Genomic DNA, 11,194 nt, shown 5'->3' with positions numbered 1-11,194 from the left:
AGGGGGGGCAGGAGGAGCAGCAGGAGGGAGGAGGAAGAGAAGTAGAAGAAGGTTGAGAAAGGAAGGAGATTAATAACAGAAACTGGGATAATTGGAAGGTGTTACATGATCTAACAATGCTATAGTGTTCTTGCTAACGAATGAGAGGCACAGTTTCATCACAGTACCTCCCTACTGTGTGTTGCAACGCATGGCGATTTGATTGAATAATAATTTATGTGGTATGTCACATACAACACACACACACACACACACACACACACACACACACACACACACACACACACACACACACACACACACACACACACACACACACACGCGCGCACACACAGTTCCAGTTTGGAAATGGAAGTTTGATGAGCTGGAAAATCCGGGTACCAATGAAAGCACGAGCTTTATATATGGAACTCTGACAGTGGATGGGAAGAAGATTGTAATCTTGATACTCTACAATCCCCCACCAAACAGTAGAAGGCCCAGGCAGGAGTACGAGGACAGCAACAAGACATGTATGGATGAACTGCAGAGGGCAGCAACTTTAGCGCATAGAATGAGAGCGAAGCTGCTGGTCATGGGGGACCTAAATCACGGAGAGATAGATTGGGAAACGAGGAATCCCCATGGCGGGGAGGAGACCTGGGGAGCGAAGCTGGTAGACGTTATTGACAGGAATTTCCTAACACAGCATGTGAAAGAAGATACTAGGGAAAGAGGAGGGGATACGCCCAGCCTATTAGATCTCATTTTCACCCAGAATGTAGAAGACATCGAGCAGTTGGAACATGAAATACCACTAGGAGCTAGTGACCATTGTGTCCTAGTCTTTGACTACATGATGGAGCTTAAAATTGTGACCAAAGGACAAGAGGTCCGGGAAAGGAGACTTGATCACAGAAAAGGGGACTACAGAAGGATAAGGGACTACCTGGGGGAAGTGCAGTGGGAGGAAGAACTTAGAGGAAAAACAGTGCAAGGTATGATGAACCAAGTCATATTGAAATGCAAGGAGGCTGAAGATAGATTTATTCCAACAATAAAGGAAAAGAGCAGGAGGGAATATAATAACCCATGGATTAATAGACAGTGTCAGGAAGCAAAGGTGAGAAGCAGGAGGGAGTGGAGGAAGTACAGAAGACAAAGGACAGAGGACAACAGGATTAGATGTAACAGAGCTAGGAATGATTACATTAACATAAGACGAGTGTCGGAAAGAAATTATGAGAATGATATTGCAGTCAAAGCGAAAAAACAACCTAAATTACTACATAGCCATATAAGAAGGAAGATGTCGGTAAATGACCAAGTGACAAGACTGAGGAAAACAGAAGGGGCATATACAGAAAGCGACAAGGAAATCTGCGAGGTACTGAATGCAAAATTCCATGAAGTGTTCACAACCGAGCCTGAGCAGCTCCCATTGTTAGAAGAGATTACCCAAGATGAAAGACTATCAGATATAGAGGTGACAGCAGAGGATGTAATGAAACAGTTGACAACACTGGATGCAAATAAAGCTGTTGGACCAGACAAAGTATCACCGTGGATACTTAAAGAGGCAGCACAGGCTCTCAGCGTGCCTCTGGCAATGATCTTTAATGAGTCACTTATGTCGGGAGAATTGCCCAGTTGCTGGAAGGAGGCAAATGTACCGATTTTCAAAAAAGGTGATAGGGAGGAGGCACTTAACTACAGACCCGTATCACTGACAAGCATCCCCTGCAAAATACTTGAAAGAATAATTAGGCTAAGACTTGTTGAGCACCTGGAGAGCATTGGGTTTGTAAACAAGCACCAACATGGGTTCTGGACAGGGAAATCATGCCTAACAAACCTTTTAGAATTCTATGATAAAGTAACAAGGATAAGGCAGGACAGAGAAGGCTGGGCAGACTGCATATTTCTTGACTGCCAAAAGGCCTTTGATACAGTACCGCACATGAGACTGCTATACAAACTTGAGAGGCAGGCAGGAGTAAGCGGAAAGGCCCTAGTATGGGTGAAGAACTACCTAACAGGAAGGAACCAGAGGGTAATGGTAAGAGGCGACTTGTCGGACTGGCGAACAGTAACAAGTGGAGTACCTCAAGGATCGGTGCTGGGACCAATCCTCTTTCTAATTTACGTAAATGATATGTTTACAGGAGTGGAATCATACATGTCAATGTTTGCGGATGACACAAAATTAAGGAGAAGAGTTGTGACAGACGAGGACTTGTAGGATCCTCCAAGAGGACTTAAACAGGTTGCAGAGATGGTCAGGGAAATGGCTACTGGAGTTTAACACCAGTAAATGTAAAGTTATGAAATGGGATCAGGTGACAGGAGACCAAAGGGACAGTACACAATGAAGGGGAACAGCCTACCTGTAACGATTCGAGAAAGAGACCTGGGAGTGGATGTGACACCTAATCTAACTCCTGAGGCACATATAAGTAGGATAACGACAGCAGCGTACTCTACACTGGCGAAAATTAGAACTTCATTCAGAAACCTAAATGAGGAGGCTTTTAGGGCGCTTTACACTGCCTACGTGAGACCCGTCTTAGAGTATGCCGCGCCATCATGGAGCCCCCACCTGAAGAAACACATAAAGAAACTGGAGAAGGTTCAGAGGTTTGCGACGAGGCTTGTCCCAGAGTTACGAGGGATGGGATATGAAGAGCGTCTGAATGAACTGAACCTTACGACACTAGAGAAAAGAAGGGAGAGAGGAGATATGATAGGGACATATAAAATACTCAGGGGAATTGACAAAGTGGAAATAGATGAAATGTTCAAACGTAATAATAACAGAACGAGGGGACATGGGTGGAAACTGGAAACTCAGATGAGTCACAGAGATGTTAGGAAGTTTTCTTTTAGCGTGAGAGTAGTAGAAAAATGGAATGCACTTGGGGAACAGGTTGTGGAAGCAAATACTATTCATACTTTTAAAACTAGGTATGATAGGGAAATGGGACAGGAGTCATTGCTGTAAACAACCGATAGCTGGAAAGGCGGGATCCAAGAGTCAATGCTCGATCCTGCAAACACAAATAGGTGAATAGGTGAGTACACACACACACACATACACAGTTGAGTGGTGGAACCAAAGAGCCAGAGCTCAACCCCCACAAGCACAACTAGCTGAGTACACACATGTGTGTGTGTGTGTGTGTGTGTGTGTGTGTGTGTGTGTGTGTGTGTGTGTGTGTGTGTGTGTGTGTGTGTGTGTGTGTAGTGTGTGTGTGTGTGTGTGTGTGTGTGTGTGTGTGTGTGTGCGTGTGTGTGTGTGTGTGTGTGTGTGTGTGTGTGAAAAAAGCTAGTGGAACATCTGAGGTGGAAGAACTTTGAAACACAACATCAGCATGAGTTCAGAGATGCCTAACCTATGAATCATGCCTAACAGGTTTAATTGAGTTCTATGACCAGGCAACAAAAATTAGGCAAGAGGGAGAGGGCTGGGCAGCCTGCATATTTCTAGAAGCCAGAAAGCCTTTGACACAGTACCACATAAGAGACTAGTGTACAAACTGGAGATGCAGGCAGGAGTGAAAGGGAAGGTACTCCACTGGATAAGAGAGAACCTAAGCAACAGGACACACCGAGTCACTGTGAGGGGTGAGGTCTCAGTGTGGCGGGGAGTCACCAGTGGAGTCCTACAGGGATCAGTCCTTGGACCTATACTGTTTCTGATATTCATAAATGATCTCCCAGAAGGAATTGACTCTCTCCTCTCAATGTTTGCTGATGATGCAACAATTATGAAGAGGATCAAGACTGAGGAAGATAGTATGAGGCTACAAGATGACCTAGACAAACTGAAGGAATGGACCAACAAATGGCTACTAAAGTTCAACCCAAGTAAATGTAAGGTAATGAAACTAGGAGGCCAGTCATTGGATACCGAATGGGAGAATGTCCTTCACGAAACGGACAGAGAGAAAGATCTTGGAGTTGATATCACGCCAAACCTGTCTCCTGAAGCCCACATCAAAAGAATAACATCAGCGGCATATGCGAGGCTGGCTAACATCAGAACGGCTTTCAGAAACCTGTTTAAGGAATCCTTCAGAACCTTGTATACCATATATGTAAGTCCAATCCTGGAGTATGCAGCCCCAGCATGGCGCTCATACCTTGTCAGGCACAAGACGAAGTTGGAAAAAGTTCAGAGGTATGCCACTAGACTAGTCCCAGAACAAAGAGGCATGAGTTACGAGGAAAGGCTGCGTGAACTGCACCTCAAGTCGCTGGAAGACAGAAGAGCTCGGGAAGACATGATCACCACATACAAAATTCTCAGGGGAATTGACAGGGTAGAAAAGGATGGATTATTTAATACGGGTGGTACACACACACATGAGGAACACAGGTGGAAGCTTAGTACCCAAATGAGCCACAGAGACATTAGAAAGAATTTTTTCAGTGTCAGGGTAGTTAGTAAATGGAATGCATTAGGCAGTGATGTGGTGGAGGCTGACTCCATACACAGTTTCAAATGTAGATTTGATAGAGCCCAATAAGCTCAGGAATCTGTACATCAGTTGATTGACCGTTGATAGGCGGGACCAAAGAGCCATAGCTCAACTCCCGCAAGCGCAACTAGGTGAGTACAACTAGGTGAGTACATGTCATACAAAAAGGGTGACAGACAAGAGGCACTGAACTATAGGCCAGTGTCCTTAACTTGTATACCATGCAAGGTGATGGAGAAGATTGTGAGAAAAAACCTAGTAACACATCTGGAGAGAAGAGACTTCGTGACAACCCATCAACATGGGTTCAGGGAGAGTAAATCATGCCTTACAGGCTTAATAGAATTCTTCGATCATGTGACAAAGATTAAGCAAGAAAGAGAAGGATGAGCGGACTGCATTTTCTTGGATTGTCGGAAAGCCTTTGACACAGTACCGCATAAGAGGCTGGTACATAAGCTGGAGAGACAGGCAGGTGTAGCTGGTAAGGTGCTCCAGTGGATAAGGGAGTATCTAAGCAATAGGAAGCAGAGAGTTACGGTGAGGGATGAGACCTCCGATTGGCGTGAAGTCACCAGTGGAATCCCTTGAGGCTCTCTACTTGGACCTATCCTGTTTCTGATATATGTAAATGATCTCCCGGAGGGTATAGACTCATTCTTCTCAATGTTTGCTGATGATGCCAAAATTATGAAAAGGATTAAGACAGAGGAGGACAGCGTGAGGCTTCAAGAAGTCCTGGACAAAGTAAAGGAATGGTTCAACAAGTGGATGTTAGAGTTTAACCCGAACAAATGTAATGTAATGAAGATATGTGTAGGGAGCAGGAAGCCAGATACAATGTATCATTTGGGAGATGAAACTCTTGAAAAATCAGAGAGAAAGAAAGACTTGGGGTTGATATCACACCAGACCTGTCCCCTGAAGTCGATATCAAGAGGATAACATCAGGGGCATATGCCAGGTTGGCCAACATAAGAACGGCCTTTAGAAACTTATATAAGGAATCATTCAGAACTTTGTATGCCACTTATGTCAGACCAATCCTGGAGTATGCAGCCCCAGCATGGAGTCCATATCTAGTCAAGCATAAGACTAAACTGGAGAAGATTCAAAGGTTTGCCACCAGACTAGTACCCGAGCTGAGAGGTATGAACTACGAGGAGAGACTACGGGAATTAAACCTCACTTCGCTCGAAGACAGAAGAATTAGGGGGGACATGATCACTACATACAATATTCTCAAAGGAATTGATAGGTATAAAAAGACAGATTTTTTAACATAAGGGGCACACACTAGGGACACAGGTGGAAAGTGAGTGCCCAAATGAGCCACAGAGATATTAGAAAGAACTTTTTTAGTGTCAGAGTGGGTTAACCAATGGAATGCATTAGGCAGTGATGTGGTGGAGGCTGACTCCATACACAGTTTCAAGTATAGATATGATAGAGCCCAGTAGGCTCAGGAACCTGTACACCAGTTGATTGACGGTTGAGAGGCGGGACCAAAGAGCCAAAGCTCAACCCCCACAAGCACAACAAGGAGAGTACACACACCAAGGAACTTCTCTCTCCCACGGTCAAAACAAAAATTTAATTAGATATTTCGGCATGTCTTTCAACATAATATTACACACAAGTTTATAACCTCTTCTAGGGAATTCTAATTAAAATTCTGCTTTCAGAATTTATAATGAAATGAGAGACATATGTTTATTTTTTACAAATTTAACAAAGAGCAACAAGACAAATATTTTAGTTATAGAGGTATATAGAGTCGTGGAGAGGTCCTGGGAGGTATAGAGTCGTGGAGAGGTCCTGGGAGGTATATAGAGTCGTGGAGAGGTCCTGGGAGGTATATAGAGTCGTGGAGAGGTCCTGGGAGGTATATAGAGTCGTGGAGAGGTCCTGGGAGGTATATAGAGTCGTGGAGAGGTCCTGGGAGGTATAGAGTCGTGGAGAGGTCCTGAGAGGTATATAGAGTCGTGGTGAGGTCCTGGGAGGTATATAGAGTCGTGGAGAGGTCCTGGGAGGTATATAGAGTCGTGGAGAGGTCCTGGGAGGTATATAGAGTCGTGGAGAGGTCCTGGGAGGTATATAGAGTCGTGGAGAGGTCCTGGGAGGTATAGAGTCGTGGAGAGGTCCTGAGAGGTATATAGAGTCGTGGTGAGGTCCTGGGAGGTATATAGAGTCGTGGAGAGGTCCTGGGAGGTATAGAGTCGTGGAGAGGTCCTGGGAGGTATATAGAGTCGTGGAGAGGTCCTGGGAGGTATATAGAGTCGTGATGAGGTCCTGAGAGGTATATAGAGTCGTGGAGAGGTCCTGGGAGGTATAGAGTCGTGGAGAGGTCCTGAGAGGTATATAGAGTCGTGGAGAGGTCCTGGGAGGTATAGAGTCGTGGAGAGGTCCTGAGAGGTATATAGAGTCGTGGAGAGGTCCTGGGAGGTATATAGAGTCGTGGTGAGGTCCTGGGAGGTATATAGAGTCGTGGAGAGGTCCTGAGAGGAATATAGAGTCGTGGAGAGGTCCTGGGAGGTATATAGAGTCGTGGAGAGGTCCTGAGAGGTATATAGAGTCGTGGAGAGGTCCTGGGAGGTATAGAGTCGTGGAGAGGTCCTGGGAGGTATAGAGTCGTGGAGAGGTCCTGTGAGGTATATAGAGTCGTGGAGAGGTCCTGAGAGGTATAGAGTCGTGGAGAGGTCCTGAGAGGTATAGAGTCGTGGAGAGGTCCTGAGAGGTATAGAGTCGTGGAGAGGTCCTGGGAGGTATAGAGTCGTGGAGAGGTCCTGGGAGGTATAGAGTCGTGGAGAGGTCCTGGGAGGTATAGAGTCGTGGGAGAGGTCCTGGGAGGTATAGAGTCGTGGAGAGGTCCTGGGAGGTATATAGAGTCGTGTAGAGGTCCTGGGAGGTATAGAGTCGTAGAGAGGTTCTGTGAGGTGTATAGAGTCGTGGGAGAGGTCTTGGAAGTATAGAAACAGGAAGTATCTCGCGATTTATAGTCCTAAAGCCCAACACCAAACGAAGCAATTAAATGTTAATCGGACATTTATGAAGTTAAAACTAAGTATCCCCTCTCTGTCTTTAGACTTACATTCGTTTTCTCTATATTAGTCAAGCATTACAATAAAATGCTTCAAAGAAAATGAATCTTTCAGCATTTAACGCGCTGACTGCGCTATTCAGACAGACGACACCTAATAACATGGCAGTACCAGAGCTGTTACCTGCGGTACAATTGTGTTAAAATAGTACAACTTAACGGTAGCGGAACTGTGGTCATACCATACTGTCCTCCGCGCCGATTTTACGTGCTTATAGGTCACTTGGAAATTAGAAAACCATATATAAATCTTACTTTACTGTTCCACAGTAGTCTTGATCGGCCTTAACTCTTCACGTCGTCCACGTAAAGTAAATAAACCGCTATTTCTCTTACCGCCATGTTCAGGCGCTAGGTGGCGCTGCCGTATCAACACGCTACATCAACGACCCCTGCAGTCCTGCCACCGCACTAATTCCCGCAATTTCAATATTAATTTAGCTACTTCCTCACTGAATCTAGGGCAAGTTAGAACAGCCCTCTTCAGGCGGCGGTTCTTCTGCAACTGTCTGAAGTCATTAGCCACGACCCGGGTCACGTGACCTCGCCTCCACCCCTGCTATTGGTTGACGTTGGCGCAGATCGGTCACGGTCGTAACTAGCCACCAGGAGCCAGGTTCACGAAAGCACTTACGCAAACACTTACGAACCTGCACACCTTTTCTCAAATCTTTGGCGGCTTTGTTAGCAATTATTGAACAGTTAATGAGCTCCGAAGCACCAGGAAGCTGTTTATAACGATAAGAACAGTTGAATGCGAAGATTTCATGCTTGTAAACTGTTTAATAAATGTAACCAAAGCCGTCAAAGGTTGAGGAAAGATGTACACGTTCGTAAGTGCTTGCGTAAGGGCTTTCGTGAATCTGGCCCCAGGTCGTTTAGGGGTTCAGTTCCTGAACCCATTATGTGCCTCTGTAATCCTTTTCACCACCGCCAAAGGGATGGGTATGGGGTGCATAATAAGGAAAAAAATTAATTCTTCAGGGGGATAATTCTCCGTTGCTACAGTTACACTGGTTCTTTGAAGACGTAAACTTATCATAGGAGTCCAACCGCCAAGAATACTTAGTAAGAATAACAGCGAGCCCATCCCTGCCATTATGTGGCAGCGCACAAAAGAAAGTTGTATTTACATATTCGTACATTGAAACGTGTATACAGTCAATATATAGTTGATTGTAACCATGATATATGTGTGTGCTTCAGCCTACAGTTTAGACCTATTGTCTTGTGTATGACCCTCTGTCCTGTGTGACAGTGAATTCCAGCATTATCCTCACTTTAATAAGACTTAATTGAATTCCTCAGATTTGGCAAAATTGTAAATACAGGCGATGAGTCACAATAACGTGGCTGAAGAATGTTGACCAGACCACACACTAGAAAATAAAGGGACGACGACGTTTCGGTCCGTCCTGGACCATTCTCACACTCGACTTGAGAATGGTCCATGATGGACTGAAACGTCGTCATCCCTTCACTTTCTAGTGTGTGGTCTGGTCAAAATTGTAATAATTTTTTGTCTATAAAGATGTTAATAATATTAAAGGAATAGCAGCCGAGGGGGACAGGTATACCGGTGATTTACAATCCCCCACTTGACAATAGAAGTCCTAGGGGAAGACTATGACAAATGCCACGAGAATTATCTAAAAGCAATGACAAAAAATAGCCACAATGGCAAGCATGACAAGCACTAAAATTGTCATGCTACAGGATTGGCACCACAGGGAAAATTCCCCTGGATAAATAAGGTCCCCCGTGGAGGTGACGAGACGTGGAGAGCGAAACTGGTAGACGCAGTAGACAAGCACTTCTTAAAGCAACGATTTATAGAACCAACCAGAGTGAGAGGAGACGATCTGCCAGCATCACTAGACCTGATGTCTTCCCCAAAATGAGACAGTTGTTAAAAATCCTGGTTCAGGATTTTCCTTTTGTCTCCAAAACAAAATAGAGACTGAGACGCCTCTTGGAGGTAGCGAACACTGCATTATCGGCATTGTGTTCATAGCGTTGGCTAGATACAGAAGCCTGTTGAAGAAAATCAGAAATTACACACACACATGGAGGGACTACAGCAAGATGAGAAACTTTCTGTGTGAAATCCAATGGGAGAGAGAGACATGGGAAGGAAGACTGTAGATGAGAGGAACGAATTCAATATTCTGAAATAGATTCCTTCTTTGTGTACTCACCTAGTTGTGCTTGCGAGAGGCTGAACTTTGGCTCTTTGGCTTTGGGTCTATGTGTGTGTTCTTAAATGTGCAGATGACACTCAAGGAGATAGACAAGAAACTAAAGTAAACCCCTGGTTTCGGGGGCACTGGCGGGATTCCTTGTCCTAAGGTTCCGAGTTCGATCCCTGGCAGAGGCGGGAACAAATGGGCATAGTTTCTTTCACCCTGATGCCCCTTTTCACCTAGCAGTAAATAGGTACCTGGGAATTAGACAGCTGATACGGGCTGTTTCCTGGGGATGTGTGACAAAAAGGAGGCCTAGTCGAGGACCGGGCCGAGGGGACGCTAAGCCCCGAAATCATTTCAAGATAACCTCAAGAATATAGGGGAAAGGATAATAAATAATTGAAAAAGTACAGTGAACAATAGAGACGCACCAAGCAGAACAAGAAGTGAATACACTAGAGTCAGATGAGAAGCTGAGAGGCAGTTTGAAAATGACAATGACACAATTTACCTCCTTCAAGTCGAGAGAACGAAGGACAAGGGGACATAGGTGGAAACTGGAAACGGAAATGAGCCGAATGAATGTTATGGAAATACTCCAAAATAGATGTTGTGGAAGCCACCTCCATTCACAACTTTAAGGCCAGAGTTGACAAAGAATTTGAACGTCACAATAATTCAATTATAACCCAACGCCACTACCACCATCACCATCACTACCACCACCATCACCACCACCACCACCACCACCATCACCACCACCACCACCACCACCATCACCACCACCACCACCACCACCATCACCACCACCACCACCACCACCACTACCACCACCACCACCATCACCATCACCACCACCACCACCACCACCACCACTACCACCACCACCACCACCACCACCACCATCACCATCACCACCACCACCACCACCACCACCACTACCACCACCACCACCACCACCACCACCACTACCACCACCACCACCACCACCACCACCACCACTACCACCACCACCACCACCACCACCACCACCACCACTACCACCACCACCACCACCACCACCACTACCACCACCACCACCACCACCACCACCACTACCACCACCACCACCACCACCACCACTACCACCGCCACCACCACCACCACCACCACCACCACCACCACCACCACCACCATCACCACCACCACCACCACCACCACCACCATCACCACCACCACCACCATCACCACCACCACCACCACCACCATCACCACCACCACCACCACCACCATCACCACCACCACCACCACCACCACTACCACCACCACCACCATCACCATCACCACCACCACCACCACTACCACCACCACCACCACCACCACCACCATCACCATCACCACCACCACCACCACCACTACCACCACCACCACCACCACCACCACCACTACCACCACCACCACCACCACTA

At 46.1% G+C, this 11,194-nt stretch overlaps 1 protein-coding gene across 1 annotated transcript; it reads right to left on the bottom strand.

Moving 5' to 3' along the window:
• Window positions 1-6,215: 6,215 nt before the first annotated feature.
• Window positions 6,216-7,902, bottom strand: LOC123773618 (adhesive plaque matrix protein-like). The gene is made up of 2 exons (XM_069322370.1): window positions 7,897-7,902; window positions 6,216-7,331 (listed from the first exon to the last, which is right to left on the bottom strand). The coding sequence occupies exons 1-2, from the start codon at window positions 7,900-7,902 to the stop codon at window positions 6,216-6,218; spliced, it is 1,122 nt and encodes a 373-aa protein (XP_069178471.1).
• Window positions 7,903-11,194: the final 3,292 nt, after the last annotated feature.

The sequence above is a fragment of the Procambarus clarkii genome, chromosome 10, assembly GCF_040958095.1.
Source record: "Procambarus clarkii isolate CNS0578487 chromosome 10, FALCON_Pclarkii_2.0, whole genome shotgun sequence".
NCBI classification, from domain to species: domain Eukaryota; kingdom Metazoa; phylum Arthropoda; class Malacostraca; order Decapoda; family Cambaridae; genus Procambarus; species Procambarus clarkii.
The sequence above is the reverse complement of the archived record's forward strand: the minus strand, read 5'-3'. Positions and strand labels throughout refer to the sequence as shown.